General features: G+C 34.5%; 1 protein-coding gene across 2 annotated transcripts in view; it reads left to right on the forward strand.

Moving 5' to 3' along the window:
• The first annotated feature begins 4,480 nt into the window (after positions 1 to 4,480).
• LOC125648383 (uncharacterized) overlaps positions 4,481 to 23,425 on the forward strand; it is a 29,734-nt gene continuing 10,789 nt past the window's right edge. Inside the window, exons 1-3 of one of the 2 annotated variants that reach the window (XM_048875426.2) lie at positions 4,481 to 4,594; positions 18,991 to 19,646; positions 19,794 to 19,896. In XM_048875426.2, coding sequence (XP_048731383.1) covers positions 18,998 to 19,646; positions 19,794 to 19,896 — 752 coding nt within the window. In that variant the 5' untranslated portion in view covers positions 4,481 to 4,594; positions 18,991 to 18,997. Of the gene's footprint in view, positions 4,595 to 5,213; positions 5,368 to 18,990; positions 19,647 to 19,793; positions 19,897 to 23,425 lie in introns of those variants that run through there. The other variant, XM_048875427.2, reaches the window with a different exon arrangement.

The following is a 23,425-nucleotide window of genomic DNA, read 5'->3' on the forward strand; positions in this document are numbered from 1 at the left end:
GATTAAAGGTCATCATTCTAACGTTAAGAACGATTGTTGCATACCAGAGGTGGGATCTGGTGCCTAGGAAGAGTAGCATCCCTTTCAACCGGTCACATTCGCCGTGAGTCCTATATTTTGATCAGGTAAACGGAGTAATCCGTAGTCAAAATCAGTATGCCAAGAACGGCCTAACAATCGCTATGAAACACGTCAGACAGCATTTGACCCAATGATAGGCTGTATTGGCAAACTAAATCATTATAACAGCCAAATAACTTTTTAAATGCTGACTTTAAACGAGACTGTTGAAACCCCTGTAACATTAACTTGTTAAGATCTTTTCACGCGTATGGAGACGTCACCATTGTCGGTGAAGGGTTAGTGATCAATACATTTACATAAATGAAAGGTAAAGATAACAAACATCGATCAATCTCATAACTTCTATAAAAATACAAAAAAGAGAGTTGGGCAAACACGGGCCCCTGGATATACCAGAGGTGGGATCGGGTAATGTATAAAATCATCGTACCCAATGAGAGAGTAAGATTGATCACTGTTCGTTATCTTCACCTTTCATTCTTTGATTTTAAAAATGGGGTCTGATTGTTTGTTCTTCTTCTCTTTGAATATTTTTCACTCGTAGTGAGATGTCAGAAGCCCTAGGTGAAGTACCATTATGGAAATCATCAACTTGACTTCATAGGTTCTCTTACATCTATGAAAAAATGACCACTAAATGATAAATAATAATTCCAATAAAAATACAAAATTAAGAGTTGGGAAAACAGGGACATGAAAGGCAAAGATAGCGAACAATGATCAATTTCATAACTCGAATAAGCAATACAAAATAGAGAGTTGGGCAAGCACGGTCCCCTGGACACAATAGAGGTGTGATCAGGTACCTTGGTCAAGTAAGCATCCCCTATTGACCGGTCACACTCGCTGTGATCTCTATCTATATCTTACTCAGGTAAACGGAGTAAATCGTAGTCAATATCATTATGTAAAGAACGGCCTAACTGGTATGAAACACGTCAAACAGCATTTCACGCAATGACAGGTTGTATTTGTATATTAGATCGTAATAACGACCATAGAATTTACCGAGTTTAGATTCAGGTGCCTAAGAGGAATACGCATCGCCTGTTGATCGCTGAGTCCTGCTGCCGTAAGCTCTTTATCTTGATCAGGTAAATGGAGTAATTCGTTGTCAAAATCAGTGTGTTTATAGGATTCCCAATAGTTCTAAAATAGCATTGTTTAAGACATGAATTGATGGCGAAGTTGGTTGCATATTCGGAGTATCAAAAAAATAAAAACATCGGTAATAAAAACAGTCAATCCATTTCATGACACACATATAAATATATATATATATATAATTATATATATATATATATATATATATATATATATAATGACAAACTTATTGAGTGTGTGATAAAATGAGGCGATTAGATACTGTCCACTAATTTTCCGTTCCCGTATATTGACACACAGCATAGTTCAACCCAGCTGTTATGATGTAAATTTCTGACATATTGTAACGTATGTCGTGAGTAATTGTATTTTACAAACAAATGCATTACAATTCAGGTGAAGAAATTGAACCATAAGAATGGACACTATGAATTAGTTTACTCGACAAAGTCATTGATAGTGTCAATCTTATAATGTAATGCATTGGAATGGAATAGCTTTTTACTGACTTAAAAAAACGGTAAAAAGATATGTGTAATCGTTGATCTAAGGTCATCATTCTCACATTAAGGACGATCGTAGGACATGAACACTATTGAAAATCTAACAATTAGTTTCTGAAAACGGATGTAACTGTATACTCCGGGGAATTAAAAGGACTGAAGACAAATGCCACTTGCTCAATGATGCATTATATTCAAAGACGAAATTGCGAAAGTTAACCAAATTTAAAATCATCATCAATAATGGGGACCTTCAGTTTTAAAGAAAAAAAATATATGGGATTCCTTATGTGTAGTATGTAAAACTTATACGGTACCAATTTTGATGCACCAGATTCTCATTTCGACAAATAATGTATCTTCAGTGATGCTCAAGCAACATTTTTGAAATCCAAAATAACTATAAACTTGTAAGAGCAATTTTAGGGGAAAACAGAGTGCCAAAAAGTGGAGTCAAATTCGTCTAAGAATAAGATTTATGCATGAGGGAGATAATCCTTAATTTTGAAATGAATTTCTAAATTTTATCACAGCAATTAAATATGCATCTATATTTTCAAGCTAGTAACGAACTACTTAGCTACTGGGCTGTAGAGATCCTCGGGGACTAACAGTCCACCAGCAGAGACCTCGACGCAGGGGTCATAATGTAAAACTTATACGGTACCAATTTTGATGCATCAAATGCGCAGTATTAATTCCATACAGATGACTGCTGATGAACACTTTTCCCTTCAATGATTTGTTTTTACATTAATTTAACATCGGTTCACAATTTCTTGCGAAATGTATTAAACCTATCAACTTGTTTTATAGTGCTATCATATGCTAGTGAATATTGATGTTTAGAGTTATAAGAGTACAGTACTCCATCCAATAAATAACGATAGCGATTGAAGGTAACACTGAGAAAACCTTACTCGATTCCAAAAATGATGAAGATGATTAATCTTACTCAATCTGATACATCATGATAAACACATCTGGCAAAAATCATATTGCTTCAACACCGGGACTGTCATCGCAATGCTTTGTTTTAATTAGACAGTCGAATTCCCTTGGTTTGGGCCAGTTCTAAGTTGGCTGTTAGTTGCCGGACGAAGCCGACGACCCCGTGAGAGGCCACGGCACAGCTGAGGCAGTCCACGAGACGGGCTAGACCGATGATCCGAGCTCGACCATTTGAGGGGTCTCGCCTAGCCCGCGACCGTTCCCATTTTCGCTTCGTATTCCAGCCCGACCCGACCTGCCCTTAGAATAGGTCCTCAGTACCCCTTGCTTGTCGTAGAAGGCGACTAAATGGGACGGTCCTTCTGTGAAACTGCAAAAACCGAGGCCCCATGCCACAGCAGGTGTGCCACGATAAAGATCCCTCCCTGCTATAACCGTCAAGCATAGGCCGAAATTTTGCACCCTAATCACGATGCAGTGATGACGTCTCCATATGCGTGAAATGTTCTCGAGAGCGACGTTAAACAATACTCAATCAATTAATCAATAAATACATCTACATAAATAAACGCATAAATGAAAAGGTGATACTAACGAACATTGATCAATCTTATAACTCCTATAAAGAATGCTTACGAGCTGCGAAACACGGACCCTTGAACATACCAGAGGTGGTATCAGGTGCCTAAAACCCCTGTCGATCGATCACATTCGCCATCACCCCTATATCTTCACCAGATAAACGGAGTAATCCGCAGTCAAAATTAGTGTGTAAAGAACGGCTAACAATTGATATGAAACACATCAGACAGCATTTGACCAAATACCGGTTGTATTGACAAAATAGATCATTATAATAATGTAAAACTTATACGGTACCAATTTTGTTGCACCAGATGCGCTTTTCGACAAATAATGTCTCTTAACCATATAATTTGGAAAATCCTAACTTTAATTAAATGAGCCTATGGAAACCTCTGTAACATGAACTCGTGTGTCAGTACACAATGTATAAAATGATCGTACCCAATAAGACAGAAAGATTTTTCATTGAATATTGGGTCTGATTGTTTGTTTTAAGACCTTTCAAGAATTTTTTACTCATAGTAAGATATCACAAGCCGTATAGGTGAGGTACCATCATGAAAATGATCAACTTGATAATATATGTGCTACAACACCTATGAAAAGGTGAACACTCATAATTCCTTTACAGATACAATATGAAGAGTAAGGCAGACATGGAACACTGGAAATATCGCATGTGACCCAAACAGGTTGTATTAACAAACTAGATCGTTATAACGACCATAGACTTTGCGAAATGCTGGCTTTAAACGAGATTGTTAAAACCTCTGTAACATCAACTTCATTGTCAGTATCCTGCCTCGATTTAAAAAATGATTTTACGTAGAACATGTCCCTGCGAATCGAATCAGTTGAGAAAGACATATGCAGGTGTAAATGGAATATGGAAAGTTGACGATGGAGAGTCATCCCGTTTCTCATAAAGTTTAGTTTTAGTTTGCTGTTAGCGACAATAAAGGAGCAAAACTCGTACCCAAGCCAGAGATAGTGAAATAGTCTTTACTTCAAGATAGAGTGTCAAACTAACGATGGCCAAAATTCAATTCCATGTAAAAAAAAAAAAAAAAAAAAAAATTGAATCGACAATACAAGATGTGTTGTTTTGTTGAACATTAAGAACTTAAACTCTTTTTACCAGAGATCGTGACCACTATGACGATGTCCTTATATTTATCTTTAAAAACAAAAACCACTAGGTGTAATTATATACTCTACGTATAGAAAAATATTTCATGCTCAGTGATGCATTTTATTCATGGAAGAAATAACGAAAGTTCGCCAAATTCAGAATCTGTTATATGCATGCGAGAAAATGGTAAATTTCCACTAACAGTTTATCGTTGAATACTGGAAAAGACAAACTAGTAAGTAAAATCCATACTATAAGAAATCAAATGCTTAGATTGTGATATGGAAAACATGCTTTAAAAACTCATATATTCATTATTAAAACACAGAATACGAATATTATTCTTTTGACTAACATTTCTTTTGTCTGTGTTTCCCTTTTTCATTATTTTCGATATCCTACATTAATTAGTAAAGATCTGAAGACCGAATGGTTGTAACGAGTCCTCACCAAAACTTCGAACAAAGGATTTCACAAAACGAGTGACGATCAAGATTTTTATCGATGTCGCATCAGAAAATGTTGAACTTCTTTATTCGTTCGACGTGTCACAAACCAGATGTTAGACAGTACAGTGAAACTTGTTTATTTCAAACTGTGTTATAGGAGCACAACTCGTACCCAGGCCAGAGATAGAGAAATCATTCTTTACTTTAAGATAGAGTCTGAAAGTAATTATGCCTGTAACACAATTCCATCTAGAACAAAATTGAATCGGTGATAAAAGATGTGTCGTTTTGTTGAACATTAAAAGCCTAAACCCTTTTTACCAGAGATCGTGATCGCTATGATGATGTGTCTATATTTATCTTTAAAAAACAAAAACCGCCGGGTGTAATTATATTCTCTGTGTAGAAAAAATATTTCATGCTCAGTGATGCATTTTATTCATGGAAGAAATAACGAAAGTTCGCCAAATTCAGAATCTGTTATATGCAGGCGAGGAAATGGTAAATTTCCACTAATGATTTGAACGGTTTATCGTTAAATTGTGGAAAAGTCAAACTAGTAAGTAAAATTCATACTATACGAAATTAAATGTTGAGATTGCGAAAGGGAACACTTGCTGAAAAAACTCGTAAACTTAGAAAACTTTTTTAAATTAATGAATCACAGAATACGAATATTATTCTTTTGTTGGTGTTTCCCTTTTTCATTATTTTCGATATCTTACATTAATTAGTAGAGATCTGAAGACCGAATGGTTGTAACGAGTCCTCACCAAAACTTCGAACAAAGGATTTCACAAAACTTGTGACGCTCAAGATTTTTATCGATGTCGCATCAGAAAATGTTGAACATGTTTATTCGTTCGATGTGTCACAAACCAGATTGTTAGTCTGTACAGTGAAACTTGTTTATTTCAACCTGTGTTATAAAGAGATGAAAATTACTACAATACTATTGTAGCATTTTCTTATACACTGGAGTGTCTTTCCTTGTAAAAGATTTTAAATGCATGTCCTTTGATTTTATTAATTATAGGCAATTTCTCAAATTCAACAAACATTACTGTAGGGTCAAACAAAACCGAGGAAGTCCGCCATACTTTGACTAGGATTTTCTTACTATCGTCAATTTTTTTTCTAAAAATAAATTTTGTGTAAGATACACTATGCGATTTCGACCGAATAACAATTGTGCGTACTCGAGGACATTCGACAATGACTGACGAATTCTCTTTATTTATATAAAGTTCATGAACATTTTGAGGTTCATATCAATGCACCAATGTTTTGATTATGGGAAACTTGAAATGATGTAAAATACTATGCATATACTCCAAATTGTGGAATATTCAAACTATTTGAACAGTTTAGCCCAAAAATGAGGATACTTTTTTTTATTTATATGCTTGTATGTGCGTGCAAGCATTCGTAGCAAGCATGTCAAAAATAGGTAACAAACGTGTGTAAAGATATTTTATGATGATATTTTGATAGAATGAAAGCAATCGGAAAAATTCAGATAAATTGCAGGTAGAGAAGAACTAAAATCAGTAATGGCATGCGTGCCAAGAAAACTCATCGAACGGGAACAACTGTTAAACATGTACGTGGGACAACTGTAAAGAACAGGAAATGTACAACACACGTCAAATTTATTCTATTCATTACGTTTCTGGAGAAATTCGTAAATCACAATGATAAACTCCGTTGCATTTTAAAGTGAATTACAAAAGACCAATTGATACAATTTTTAATTGCCTGCCGGATTGATCAACATACTTCATTACATGTTTCACACCTCCAACAAAAGATTTTTACGTGTACCAAATAACTTGGTACACGTCAAGTCAAAACTTCATGGTTGGGTAACCGTTTCATTGTATTTATAATAAAACCATTAAACCAATAATTATCAATGATTGGTAACAATCAAGGAAGGGGGTCGCGCTTTCTGAATACGGTGTGTCAGTTACCAGAATTGGTATAGAACCTTGTATATTGAAACAAAAACACGTAAATGTGGGTGGCTTGAGCAACCAACAGAAAGAAGAGATCATACATGCTATCTCTAAGATATGCTCTCTCTCTCTCTCTCTCTCTCTCTCTCTCTCTCTCTCTCTCTGAAATATCTGTCATGCCCCATCACTAACACTTCATGAAAACAGTATAAGTTGTGTACTAACCATCTTGTGTTCGGGCTTCTGTCACAAAGCAATTTAATACATCCAGCAATCTATGATTTGAAACAAATTTAAGAGTCACAGGGATAGTTTTATATCACTCTATCAGCATATCTAATCCGTTTTTTGTTGATCACCCAAATAGTCCGTTTCCAAGATCATTTTCAGAAATGGTATCCAGGAAACGCATGAAAGTATTTTCTATCATGCCCGAAAACGTCCCAGATAATAGTTTTAGTAAGTTCTTAACTTAAATCCATTTCAAAAGACATGGCAGTCACATTCTTGAAACATGGATGAAGATATATTGAATGTGTGCAAAAAATCTAAAAAATACTTGAAAACTACTCACTGTGCACCCTCGCCTGGCTGTTAAATACAGGTCAACTCCCCTTGAGGGCACAAATTATGAAACTCAGCCAATACAAAATTGCACCAATCAAGATAAATGCTGATGATCTTGATCAAAGGATAACAAACATTGAAAGTTTATGATAAATCAAATAGAGACTACAAGGCGTTTTCATTTCTCGTGTGAAACTTTTCTCTCGTCACTCGATTCACTCGGCACCAAATTTCTTGTTACTCGAAAAATGTTTACCAACATATACTTACAATTTGGTCCATCAAGTATACCTTTTGGTCTGAAGTTAGGTCACGAAGTTACTCAAGCGCAGATTGCTTTTTACTGGCAAATCTGGGTTGATTTCAGTGTCTTTTACTGCTGTTTCTTGTAGTTTTTTTAATGTGAACCTAAATAAAATAAAATCTGATTATAATTCACTCGAAGACACTTTTGATTCTTTGAGGTAAAGAATAGTAACAAGAAAAAGATGTATTATCTCTCTCAAAATCTCCACAGAGTTTTGTTTTCTTATGTTGTCACACAACTTTATCTCTCCTTCGTTCTCCCTCTTTCTTTCTCTCAAAACTAAAACATACCTTTATTATGTTTATTTGCGCATGTACATGTAGTATTTTTCACTGTTCAATTAATCTACGGGCACTTTATAGAAAATGTGGATACTTGATACATGTATATCGTTTTATGTTGCATATACCTATCGATTTTTTTTTTGATTTTTTTTTATCTTATTTTTTTATGACATTTTTATTTCTCAGACCTATCACTATAACATATAAGAAATAGACCAAACGATAGAAAAAAGTGTTGAAAGCTGCCAGGAAAGCTGCCTGACTAAGCTCCACCTAAATAACAATAATATTATGTTATCCCTATTACATCTCGCAGGATGTTATGAGATTGATCACTGTTCATTATTTTCACCTTTCATGTGCAAGGTGAAGATAACGAACGGTGATCAATCTCATAACTCCTACAAGCAATACAAATTAGATAGTTGGGCAAACACGGACCCCTGGACACACCAGAGGTGGGATCAGGTGCCTAGGAGGTCCCTAGAAGGGAAAAAAACTAAGAGAAATACAAGATTATATAATCATATGAGAACAAAGTTATACAAATATAAATACAAGTAAAAATGTAAAAAAAAAAAAAAAAAAAAAAAAAAAAATATTAAAAAATGGAAATTTGGAAAATTTCGAGAAAATACTGAGTTTTCAATTTTCATGGAAAAACATTGTTCTTTGGGGTTTTTTTGGAAATCAATGAAAAAAACCATCTTTTTAAATAATCTTTTATCACTGATTGCATGTAAAATTTACTAATATAAAACGTATTGTAGAATACAACACGAATAAGGGCAATCTTATGACATTTGAAATCATGTAAAGGGAATCCTTGAATTCAATGTATCTGTATAATTATACAAGGTATCGTTTTCATATATTCTTGATAGCATGATAAAATGGAATTCATCTCCTATTTCTCCTTTATTACAAAATGTACATAATCTTTCATTCTGGGGAATACCATACCATATTCCTGTACCTATGGGTAAACAGTGATTTGAAGTTCGAAATTTTATAAATAATTGTCTTAATTTTACAGGCAAAGTAAGTACATATTTCTCACATTATTATACACAGTCATACACTCACACAGAGAAAAAAAAACTGTCACCTCATTGTCATACTTTGTGACATAAATTCAGACCAAATGTGATACGTGGTTGAACTAAGCGTATTGATCAATCGAGCAGGTAATTAAAAAATCTAATGGTCTTTTGTACTTCACTGCAACTCGAAACACATTATGCCTCCATTATACAGATTGAGACATGCATATACATTGTACTAACGTATTCCTTCCCTGTCAGCTGTATTCATACAAGGGAAATATGAAAATAGGATATTTTTCTATGTAACAGACTAATCATATAAACTTTACTACGATTAAAAGTCAAATCACAGAGTAAAAATGACTATATTTCTAAACACAATGTGTCCTTGTATCGAATACTATCTGACGTGTTTCAAAGCAGTTATCAGACTGTTCTTCACAGGAAAAAGGGAAGATAACCAACAGTAATCAATTTCATCAATCTTGTAAACAAATTAAGAACGAGGCAAACATGAACCCCTGGAAACGTCATAACGGGTGACTAAAAGGAGTAAGTATTCACTTTTACCGATTACCGATTGGTGAGCCCTATATCTTAATCAGGTAGTTCTAAGTCAAAATCAATATATAGAATATCTTTTGGTTCAAGCTGACAAAGCTTGTAACAATATTGTCTTTGTTTGTAATGCTCATTATTACGGTACAACTGTATTTTGTATCATGGTTGTGGTGTTTTTCTTTTAATAAAAAGTGTACAATAACTGGAGATACACCAGTGGGTGGAACCATCATTTGCATATTTCTTAAAACTGTGCCGTGTAAATAAATTATTGAACACCACCTGACAGTGACAATTTTAACTCATGGTGAAGTTCAAATCAGAATTCACGAGATCAAGGCCCGATGTCCATTTTATCATCTCCAGGTTTAATTTCACGAAATGTGTGATCATCACATGCTTGTGAGAAAATTCTTATGATCATCATTGAATAAAAACTGTACACCCAAATCGTGTAAATCGCCAATGTTCATAGTCGAGGTGCTCGCTCAGACACATTCTGCACATCCGCTTTCACCATCTATTGGGTGATGAGTGCGCGAAGGGCATCAATAGCGAAAAGAGGAAAGTACCCTCGCGATCACCTGAAAAAACTTAACTTTTCATTGGGGTAATTTAAAAAAAATCATGCAATGACCACTGGTCACATGAAATATATTAATTGGTCATGATACAAGTAAGTTATTAAGTATTTATTTCGGTGTATCTTGATTTATTTGGACGAAGGGCGGAGACTCGTGCTTCGCACTCGTCACCGCCCTTCGTCCAAATAAATCAAGATACACCGAAATAAATATACAATAACTATTTCTTAAACGAACTTGACATTAATTCCGCTTTTAGTAATCGTACTTATACTCCAACTGCCCTTTCAAAAGATGAACTTCTTCAAAACCATGCTTCAGTTTTAGACACATTTAATATCCCAGTCAATGGGTCCGATGAATATGAGTTATCGTAACAATACTGGATTCCTAAACTTCATAAAAATTCTTACAAACAAAGATACATTGCTGGATCCAGTAAGTGTTCTACCAAGCCTCTATCTTGGCTCCTCACGAAAATATTAACAGCTGTGAAGGAGAAACTTTAAAAGTACTGCACCACTACATATGCCAGGAGTGGTGTAAATCAAATGTGAATTCTAAAAATTCTTAAGAAATTTTATTAAACTTGAAATCGCAAAATAGTTTGTTTTTTTCAAATCAACATCAAAACGTATCACTTTTCAATACTTTACACGACCATTCCTCACGATAAAATAAAGACTAGACTTTCTGGCATCATAAACAGTTGCTTCTTTGACAAAAATGGAAAACAGAAACATTCATATCTAGTGATCAGTCATCCAAAAAAAATAATTCGTTAAACACCACTCTGATTTCACACGCAAGTACTCTGAAGTTGAAATTAAGAATATGCTGGAGTTCCTCATTGACAATAATTTCGTAGTCTTTGGTGATCAGGTCTTCCAAGAGTCTGTTGGAATTCCCATGGGCACGAATTGTACTTCTTTGTTAGTCGACCTGTTTTTATATTCTTATGAAGCAGAATTTATTCAAAACCTTCTACGTGAGAAGAAAATATATCTTGCTGTAGCCTTCATTGCGACATTTAGATATATCGACGACGTGCTATCTATTGAAATAATAATATTCATTCATAATTCGATTCAATTTATCCCTGTAAACTCGAAATAAAAGACACTACAGGTCGTCCACTTCTGCCTCATACTTAGATTTTAACGGCATACTAACAACTGCATGATAAATGGGATGATTTCAGCTTCTCCATCGTCAATTTCTCATATCTATATAGCAATATTCAATTATCACCTGTATACGGTATTTATATCTCTCAACTGATTTTGAGTTTGTTTTGCGTATGATCATTTTTAAATCGAGACAGGCTACTGACAAACAAGTTGATGGTGCAGGGGTTTCAACAGTCTCGTTTAAAGTCAGCATTTCGCTAAGTCTATGGTCGTTATAACAATCTAGTTTTCCAATAGATCCTATCTTGGAGTCCAATGCTATCTGACTTGTTTCACATCAATTGTTAGACTATTCTTGGTACACTGATTATGGTTACGGATAACTCCGTTTACCTGATTGGAATATGGGGATCACGGCGGGTGCTTAGTCCTCCTAGGTACCTGATCCCACCTCTAGTATATTCAGGGATCGGTATTTGCCCAACTCTCTATTTTGCATTCTTTATAGGAGTTATGAGATTAATCATTGTTCGTTATCTTCAGTTTTTCATATTCACTTATTTAGAAAAGTCATCAACGTTAGATAAAGTTCCGCAAATTTTGACCTATTGCTCGTAAGAGTTGTTTATCGTCCCATATTAAGCCTACCGTGACACGGAACCTCTGTAAGAGAATATAAAAAAAATAAGCACTACCTATGCTGGACGCTGCATGTGACGCGAGGTGGAAATCAAGAATCGATATACATGTTTCTGCTTCGTATATGCCATCAGTAATTCTTTATGATTCCTTATGACTCTGTATGACAATACATGGATTCCGAGTAACCATATATTTAAAGCATGCATTGCTATCCCATAAGCTACTTTGTATTCCCTCCAGGATAGATCAAATTTGTGATGATGACTTATTTTATATTTTGCCTAAAAGGTAATGTGCTATCCCTATATTGGAAAAGTTACCCCCCAAAAGGTCATTTTTTCGCTACCCACGTAAATAGGCGTTGGTAGTTTTAAAGAATCACTCTTATGATTTTATATTGACAGTGATAATGATACATAATTATAGATAGTTTTGAAGTAAATACGATTTTATGTTACCTGAGAAGAACAATATTCACCGAGGCCAGAGGATAAGATGAATATTGTACCTTGAAGGTAGATAGAGAATCGTATTGAATGAAAATGTTAATATTTGTTTTATTATATGATTGAATAATACAAAACATTGGTATCGGTCACTAGAGCTTACAATATGATACTTGGACGGTAATCTTTGTTTACAGCGAGAATGCAGGAATTAGTCGAAGATGATTATAGACGCAAGTTTTCATTAGACGTTAAAAAAATTAACAATCCTATCAGTTTGGGAATTGGTCTGATGTTTGAGGGATTTCAGCCAATCAGAAAGTTCAGAATCAGTATTTATTAGTTGTAATACTTTAAATTATTACGATTATTATTATAATGATATACAAATTGATTCAAGAAATGAAATTATTGCTTTGAAATGCTACTTCATATCGATGAAAATCGATTTGTTTATGGAAACAAAATTGTTATTGATTTCAAAACTTAGATTACTGATCACCAGAATTCCGTCATACTTATCACTTAATGAGGGACATGCCAGTCTTTTCCAAGGACAATGACTCAAAATGAAATTAAAAATCCTACTTATGCGTAGAGAAAAATAAAATATCATTTGTAAAGCATCTAGGAACACTTCCTTATTTGTTTGGTTTTTTTTTAATTGAACTTTGTTTAGGAATGACCCCATTAATTGGAAGTCACTGCATTAGAGTTTAACCAATACGCAATTTCCGAGTTATCTAATAGTTATTTCCCTTTGTGGAACTCTTGCACACAGTGAGGCGCAAAACATACTTTCGTATACACGCGGTGGGTACAATTACTCATCGCTGCCTTCACAAATTGTCTAAAGGATGATTATCAGACATCATGCAACCACCCAAACTGCTGGGACACACAATTTTAGTAAGTTTATGAGTATTTGATAACAAAATTGCTCAAATAGAAATCGATAGTCACTATCTTTTTTATGAAGGTATTGCTCGTGCAGTGGGGGGAATAAAAGTAATTTCATATCTAATTTAATGGCATTATTCAAACAAATAGTATTCTTGATATGGTCAGTTTAATGTATACCCTGCATATGGTGTTTATATATGTAAAACTTATACGGTACCAATTTTGATGCACCAGATGCGCATTTCGACAAATAATGTCTCTTCAGTGATGCTCAACAGAAATGTTTCAAATCCGAAATAACAATGAAGTTTTAGAGCTATTATAGCCAAAAACAGCGTGCCAAAAAAGGTGAATTCAAATTCGTCTAAGGATAAGAGCTATGCATGAGGGAGATAATCCTTAATTTTGAAATGAATTTCTAAATTTTCTAACAGCAATTAAATATACATCCGTATTTTCAAGCTAGTAACGAAGTACTTAGCTACTGGACTGTAGAGACCCTCGGGGACTAACTGGCCACCAGCAGAGGTCTCGACCCAGGGGCCATAATGTAAAACTTATACGGTACCAATTTTGATGCACCAGATGCACATTTCGACAAATAATGTCTCTTCAGTGATGTTCAACCGAAATGTTTGAAATCCGAAATAACAATGAAGTTTTAGAGCTATTATAGCCAAAAACAGCGTGCCAAAAAAATTGAGTCAACTGATTCGATATGCAAGAGCTTGTTCTGGATATAGTCAGTTTTTAAGAGCTTGTCTACGAGAAAACCATGCAAAATGTGATGGAAGCAAGGTTGTCGGATCAACAACATATTTTGAGTGTAATAAAGTACATCAATATCAAATACTTTGGCATATTTTTTTCGGGGGTGTAGTCATTGGATAGGGATTTGCAGCCATGTTACTAAAAATAGCACTTTTGTTCTGACAAAAGGGTAAAATTATGAATATTTTATCCTTTCTATTTAAAAATTCTAACAGGTTATTGAAAATGGATTTTTAATAATTGACACAGTTTGTAAAACAACTGGATATACATATTCATATTGTTTAGTGGGAATCTGAAATTTTACTTCCGTTTAAGTGCACAAAGGTCACAAATTTGGCATGATTCCAGATTTTGATAAATTGCAGAAAATGATAACTTTTGAATCAACTGGTAGTCAAAAAGTAACGCTTTGATTTATTCAAAATTACTTTCATCTTATAGAAAAGAAGTATATTTACAATATATAAAAAATCTGTCTTTGGACTCTCGATTATAGTAAATATATTAATACTTCAAGTTGGACATTTTTTCCTGCTTTTTATTCTGGTAGCCACCTAAACCTGTTTGCCATGCATGGTCCTTGTTATCTTATTAAGTCTTATATAATTTTATGATTTCACATCAGATGACCAGAAGTATGTATCAATCATTTTTTGTTGCTATGGGTCCTGGTTGCCATGGTGACAGATTGCAAAATTTGAAAAAATAACGTTTTTAAAAAAATAATATGCATCTTATGAATAGTTGTAATTTAACAAATTGATATTTGTGTACTTTGAAAATGCAATTTTTAAAAACAAATTTCATGCCAATTTATATTATGCTATATATAATAAATTCTTTATTTAGACAAGGTAGTACGATTAGTACAAATGACTTGTTTACATTGTGGTCCTACAAAGACCTAAATATACCACAAGCAATTGGATCATATTTCTTCATAGATTTGCTTTTTCCATGGATATACAATAAGGATAAATCTTCTTCTTTTTTTTAATCTGACTGGTTATTGAAAACATTCTGAAATAATCAAACTCAATCGCAAATACTAAGCCAGACAGCAATGTAACTTTTGAAAGTTGTATGAGAGTCACAATATTGATATTCTAAAACAAATAAAATTGTTGCCATTGTAACATTTAGACCAATTTAAAGACTGACGTGCTTTAAGTTCAAAGGTAAAACTTGTATGAAGACAAAACTTAATAAATATCCAGAGTATAATTATCCCCAAATCTTTATCTTTTCCTCGGGACAGTTAACACATCATATGAAGTTGTCAGGTACAATATATTAGATAAAAAGTACTTTGTGGTTAGGAATTTTTAGATGTCATCAAACTTTAACAAATGAAGTACCCAGAAAAAAAATGAGCAGCAACCCTTAAACATTTAAATAACATGCTTAATATGTACATATAAACAAGAGTTGTCAGATGACTGTACCTAACCGTTTGTTCAAAAGGTTAAAACTTTTTGAAAAATAGGTCAAAGTCCAAGGTCGACGTTGACAGTTCTGGTAACAAAAGAAATGGCATCTATGTTTGAAACATCAAAGATCTATCACTCTTGGTTCAAAAGATATAACCAAGATAAAGTTTTTGAACAGTACGTCAAAGTTCAAGGCAAAGGTCGTTAGGTCAAACCAAAACAAAGGTCTCTTCATGAGGCATCTATATATGTAAAATATCAAAGCCTTATCCCAGGTTGAAGTTTTTAAAAAAAAAAAAAATAGGGTCAAGGTCACAAGGTCGAAAGTCTTGGTACCACATCAAAGGTCTCTTCATGGGGAATCAATAAGGGATATATCAAAACCCTACCCCCCCTCCTTGGTTTAGAAGATATAACCCAGGTTAAAGTGTTTCCTTAAAGTGGCGCCGACGCCAACACTGGGGTCATTACAATACATGTAGCTCTCCGGATAGTCGTCCCGGTGAGCTAAAAGGAATGTGCATGTTCTTTTCTTGTCTTTCTTTTGTTTTTTATTCTTACATGTAGTGTATTATTCTACATTCTAAATCCATGCGAAAGGGTTCGAAGCAGCCATATTCAATACCGGAAATTAATTATTATAAACATTATATTGAGAGGAGAGGGGTGGTAATGGTAAAATGCTCTTAGATAGTGAATGATCTTGTTAAAATCATAAAATAATCAATAATGTTGAATATATCTAAATACAGAAATATTCTTTGCATTGGCACTCCACTCCTAACAACATTACATGTACAAATGACATATAGCTTAAATACTAACTGACAGTAATCACATAAATTGCACCGAACATGAAAGTCAGATAATAATAACGTCTGAATTCTTACAAAAGTAAAGAAGTTCGCTTGTAATAATTGGAAATATAATTTGTAATGAAATGTATTGTTTATACCTGACCCGACTGGTATAGTCTGTCCTGTCTAAACACATACAGTGTAGATAGGTGGAGAGGCCCCGTAGTTGACACTCATCACCAGGTCGGAGGGTGTGGGTGGGTGGCAATTTTTTTTATAGAACCCCCCCCAACCTCCCTAAAAATTACTTTTAACACAACCCGAAGCTCAAAATCCTTGATAATGATAATAATGGGGGGGGGTCCAAGGATTTAATTCATCAGTTCAAGCTTCCATTTCAATTGTTTATTGATTGCCATAAAAAGTAGAGGGGGGGGGGGCTGATTTAGCTAAAGAGACCTGATCGAAATAATCTTCGGTTTCCCTGTCAGATAAATGATTTTTCCAAAATTTTTCCCGATCAATTTCTCATGATGAACAAAGTATAGTGACGATCCAAACTCTACCTACATCAATGACTTTAAGAAACTACATTAGCATATACATATACGTAATACCATCAGTTTACAATATCTATATATTTGTTGTTGGTAAAATAGAGAAAGGTGTAAATTTTTGCATGTTGAATCGTAACCTATGATTAAACATTGAGTATTTCTTACTGTTACATTGAGCACTGAAGAAGAAAGAAAGATACCGAGCAAACTGTTACAGTATACATTCTTAATTGAGAACATGTTGTGCATTTTTATTTCACAATTTTGTTATTTTGTCCTGTCCTCATTACTCATATATGAAAACTAATAACATTTTTTTTTTCATCAATCATGATGGTAAAAATACATTTTACAAATTCGGGGAGGGGGGCTGCATTAGATCCTCACCTGCTCCGTCTGGACTGACTATAGATGCATATTTGATTTCCTCCATATAACATCTAAGCATTCTCGGTTAATGCATAAATTATCAAGGAAAGAACACTTTCAATTCTTCAATGAAAAAATGCCTATGCACTGGTAGATCTACTAGTTTGCAGTATAACAAAACGAAGTACCGGATACTTTTTAAACCCTGCCAATATTTAGAAATTTCTGGATTACATTCACAGATACTGTTATGTCTTTAACTGATATCACATAAACATGATGTACAAATTCTCAAATCCCATTTCAAGTTGGAATCATAACATTCCATAATATTGCTATCATTTTGTACCTTCTACGTATGAAGAGTGCATCAAAGGGGAGGTAATTCCAGCAACAGGTCTATTTCATTAAAATACCCCCTTTTTCATATAAAAATAGTAGATTACTGGGATTTATTTATTAGAAAGTGTTAAATCTATAAATAAAATTAAATTTCCAAACAATTTATGCATCTAATATCACAAATTTTAAATCTTTAATCTTTTAAAAGATAATTTTAAATGCTTAAAAATATTCATTTTTGTCAGTTTTTAAATTTTAATTGCAAATGAACGGTCCAAAGTCCAAAGTACAATTTTTTATATTTTACAGACAAGGATTTGATATTTAAGTATTATACACTTTTAAAGAAATTTAAGCGTTACTTTTGCAGCAACACCTATTTCAAAATTGACCATATAACACAAAATGAAAAAGTTTGGCACAACGCCAAATTACAGACTCCATGTAATCTCTATATGGACACTTATGATGTCAAACATGATTTCTCCATAAGTGGTTTACATGGAAATATCATACAAAATCCATTCTTTTCATAAGTCTTCAGAATTGATTTGCATTTTTGAAAAAATAAAACCCTAATATTTAAGGATTTTTCTTGTGTTCAAAGACTAATCCACGTGTAAATACAGAATGCGCTGTTACTAAAAATAGAAACGACCTATCAAAAAATTGACCTCAAATTATAATTATTCCAACCATATACTCCAATGATATAAATGATTAGAAATGATATTGATGACCTCCATTTCCATCATTTTTATATATTTGCATGGTTTTCTCGTAGACAAGCTCTTAAATCGAGGTAAGCTACTGACAAACAAGTTGATGGTACAGGGATTTTAACAGTCTCGATTGAAGTCAGCATTTCGCAAATTCTATCGTCGTTATAACGATCTAGTTCGTCAATACAACCTCGCATTGGGTCAAATGCTGTCTGATGTGTTTCATACCGATTGTTAAGCCGTTCTTGGCACACTGATTTTGACTGCGGATAACTCCGTTTACCTGATCAGGATATAGGGCTCACGGCGGGTGTGACCGGTCAACAGGGGATGCTTACTCCTCCTAGGTACCTGATCCCACCTCTGGTGTGTCCAGGGGTCCGTGTTTGCCCAACTATCTATTTTGTATTGCTTGTAGGAGTTATGAGATTGATCACTGTTCGTTATCTTCACCTTGCATACCAACGACTGATATATACAAAATTTACTCTTTTATAACTTTTATCCTTATTTGCATAGCTAATCTATAATACATGTACATACATCTTGTCCTCACCCAAGCGTTCAATAGAATACTGAACATATCTCGGAAGTTGCGTATTGACTGTTGTTTTCATGTTCAAGAAATTATCATAAACATATCCATGGTACTGGTATGTTGTAAAGGTTTGAATATGATCATTGTAGAAGAATCAAACGTGTTTGACCTACACGGAACAACAAAAAAAGAACAACACTGACAACGTAATTTGTTCTTTTGCAGTATCAATATGAGAAGAGGAAAGAGTTCCACTAGGTATCCCCCGGAGCTGGTGACCAAATATGCTGTTCATTTTATTGTATCCAAAGGAGGACAACTGACGATCTCCCAGCTATTACCTTTGATTTGTCAGTATCCTGAACTCAGTGATTTGGATATTAGAAATTTGCTAAAGATATTAGAAGATTATCCCAATGTCTTTGAGCTAGTGGACAACAACAAGAGAGAACCACATATCTGGGTCTTCTTAGCGTTTGAATTGCAAATATGCGACCAGCCCAGAAAATGCGGAGGTTATCCTGGTTGTAAAGCTCTACACATCTGCAAATATTTCATTCAAAACAAATGCCGGGAAAATCCAGACAGATGTTTGTTTGGACACTCTTTGCATTCGCGTCAGAATCTTCCTATCCTAGCAGAATACAGTCTTGATCAGATAGATCCAATAAAAGTCAAAGAATGGATGCAGCAACAACACAACTATAGGTCTAGAATTTCTCGTCCGCCTCAAGTCTGCGTCTTCTATAATACACAAAGAGGATGTAAGAACGGCGACAACTGTGAATTTTTACACCTTTGTAATTACTTTGTCAAAAGAAGCTGTAAGTTTGGGCCCCGTTGTTCTCGGAGCCATGCCCTTCTCTCGAAAAAGAATATGGGTAGGTTTTTCATTGACATACGGGTATATTTTGTATTCATTGTCATGTAATGGTCAGACAGAATCTGTTTTGTCTTTTTCAGTTTTAGTACTCTAGTATTTCATTAAGAAAGAATCACTGTAGATATATTAATTTTGTATCATTTAGAAATCCTTCGGGAACATGATATAGACCAACTATCCAGTCCAGATCAAATTTTAGGCATGTTGACCCAGAGTACACAGGACAAGCAATTTGACACGTTCGAAGGGTAAGTATAGTTTATCGTCAAACTACAAGAACTGTTGATGTTTAAAAAACACCGTAGAAATTGTTCATATAAACTTTATGCTCTAATTTGACAACTCTTAATTTTCTCAGTTTCCGATATATGTGATGAATAACCTTTTATCTGCTATCAAAGAATTTTCTGAGAAACGTTTCCGTATTGAATGAATACCGATACCGAATTTCAAAACAACTTGAAGCCAAAAAACGTGTCTAATTCCCGTCTTATACCGAATAAAGTATGTACTTATGTATTCCGACAAAACATGCATATACATCTTAGTTAAGTTTCCCAGCATTTGAATCAATGTCATCAATGTCATTGGCTTAGAAATGGTTGGGATAAGTACATTGTAGACTGCCCCATCCTACCAAAACCAAGCTATTCAAATACTATGTGATGTTGATGTTTCACACCTTCAACTGAAGATTTCTGCCTATACCAAATCACTTAAAAAGCTTGGTACATTCCAAGTCCAGGCTTCTTGGTTGGGTAACAATGCAACTGTAGTTATAATTATTAAACAATAATTATCAATGGTTGGTAATAATTCAGGACGGGCGTCACGCTTTCTGAACATGGTGATTCAGTTTCCAGAATTGGTGTGGAACACTGAATATTTAAAAAAAGAGAAAAAAGTACAAACGTTTGGGTGGTCTGGGCGATCAACAGAAACAGGACATCAGACAAGCTGATAGCGCGATATAAATCTATAATAATAATAATAATGACCTTTATTCAAACAGAATAGCACAATTACTTTTAAAAACTAATTCACATTGTGGTCCTGAAAACATATATACAGACAGCAGTACATGTATTATTCAGATACAATATAAAATAGTATAGTTGTATATCGACAGGGGATGCTTACTCCTCCTAGGCACCTGATCCCACCTCTGGTGTATCCAGGGGTCCGTGTTTGCCCAACTCTCTATTTTCTATTGCTTATAGGAGTCATGAGATTGATCAATATTCGTCATATTCACCTTTCACATGAAGGTATGCTACATACATACACTATCTACATACTTAAAACTGAAACTAATCTATTCAAAGGACACATGGCATGTTGCTAAAATATTTTTTCAGTAAAATCAATTCTTTTCATGCCTTCTCTGTGTGTGATGTATCTGTTGTGCCTCTTCACCAACACTTCATGAAAATAATATAATACGTGTATAGTCACCATCCTGTGTTCCGGCTTCTGTCACAAATTAAAGCGACACACCCAGCAATCTAACGTGTCATTTGAAACAAATTTAAAAAACAAAGGGGCCGTTTTATATCACTGTATCAGCATATCTGATCTATTTCTGCTGGTCGTTCAGGTCATCTAAGTATTATCTGTTTCAAGATTTTCAGAAATCATCACGAGAAAATGTATGGAAGTCCTTTCTGTCATGCACAGAAATGTCCAAAAGAATACTATTAGTAGGTTCTTAACTTAAAACTATTTGGAAAGACATGATAGACACCAAGGATGGGGTAATTGAAAAATGTAATTGTAATAAGCTGTATCTAAATACATTTTTATAAAGTAATGGGATGTATTTGTAATTGACTTTGCTTTCAATTACAAGTAATTGAATGTATTTAAATACATTCCACAAAAGTCAAGTATTTTCAATCATATTTCAATTACATTATTCAAACTTAAAAGTTTGAAAATGATGGAATGAAAGTTTCTAATAGTAATGGTGTTGGACGGTTTCACTGTTTCTCATGGGGTGTTTACTCAATAATTCGATGTGGTATGTCTCATCATGTATGTATCCTTGATGCAGCATGACCACAATGCCCAGGGCTATAGGTGAAGGGATCAGGTGTGACTCCCTCTCATACATGTACCAAAGTAAGAGTTCACTTCATTCAGATATTACATTCAGAAATAAACATGACTTAAAATGTACTGGATGAATTTCATGTCCCAGGAAATGCATCTGGAAATGTCAAAGCTGGATTCACGGTCAAGTCTTCCATGACATTTTGAAATTAACTTCAGTAATGAAATGTATTTAATTACATTCTTCAGAGTAATTGAAAAATTGTTATTGCAAGTAATTGACAAAATCATAAATTGAAAGTATTTAATTACATTTTCAATGAAATTGACGCCATCCATGGTATACACTCTTCAAACATGGATGAATATATTTTAAAGTGTAGAAAAAAAACTTATATTTCTTGAAAACTATTTACTGCACAAACTCTCACCTGGTTGTTGAATACAGATTACTTCCACTAGAGGGCAGCACAAACCCTCACCTGGCTGTTGAATACAGATTACTTTCACTTGAGGGCATTAAGTATCAACATTGCACCAATCCAGATGAATGCTGCTAATCTTGATTAAAGGATAACAAATACGGAAGAGTTTTAATTTCTCGTGTGAGACATATATTAAGTATGTTGTGAAAGTTATCTCTCGCCACTAGAGTTGGTCCGTCGCTTCTCTCGGCACCAAATTTCTTGGTACTCGACAAAGGTTTGGCAACATATACTTAATGTTGAGAGAGAGAGAGAGAGAGAGAGAGAGAGAGAGAGAGAGACTCAACGGTTGGTTGACTTTGGGAACAGGTCGTTGGGATTAGCACGATATATTTCGCCTTTCCATTCTGTATTGCAATGGTGTTGGGAATGGGCAAAATTTATAGAACTTTAGACTATGAAAATTCACGACCACTCACGTCCCTTAAATCTGCCAGTGAGTTGTTTACTTTGGAAAAATGACAGTGGAACAAACACTTGACAATAAAGATTTGACATTAGTCATACAAACAAATCAATTATTTATTGTTAGTTTTTTGTTTTATTGATTTTATTATCTATAAAGTTTTGCTAGAATAACCCATAAAAGTAAACTAAAAGGCCTCATCTGGAGCCTATGAGGACCATTATTTCCAAATCCTGGATCCGCCACTGAATATGTAGGGGCAGCATATCTTGCAATCTCGGAAAGAGTAGTGTGACTTACGAGGTTCATGGAAGAAGTTACCGGAAGCTTGGGAGGATTGACGCCGTCGGATTTCTATGCTGTCAAACGAGCAACAGAAACTGTATTATGGTTGTCATCGGAAATATCTCTGTATGTACACTCAGATCGTCATTACTGCTCTCAGAATTTAATATGCCGAGTCGGGGTTTATGGGGCACAATAAATATGCTGAGTCATTCCTAATAATGACGCCGATCGAGGTAGGGATTGCATTAGAATTTCCCAGGGATGATTAGTCTTTACGCGAGTGAATATATCCCTATAGTCATCCTGTTGTAACACCATTTACATCGGCACATATACGCCACCTGCCAGAAAATATCAAGACAGAAAAACCAACAGGAAAAGCAGACGATATCGGGTTCATTTAATCAAATATAGACAGTCGCGTGCAGAAATCAGACATATTAATCTGTCTATGTGCTGCTTTAGAAGAACGAAAGTATTTTTCGGTTAGAAAGGTTTTACACTATCACCTACCTGTATCCAGCTCAGTTCACCCATATTTTCGAA

This window comes from Ostrea edulis, chromosome 6 (genome assembly GCF_947568905.1).
Source record: "Ostrea edulis chromosome 6, xbOstEdul1.1, whole genome shotgun sequence".
NCBI classification, from domain to species: Eukaryota; Metazoa; Mollusca; class Bivalvia; order Ostreida; family Ostreidae; genus Ostrea; species Ostrea edulis.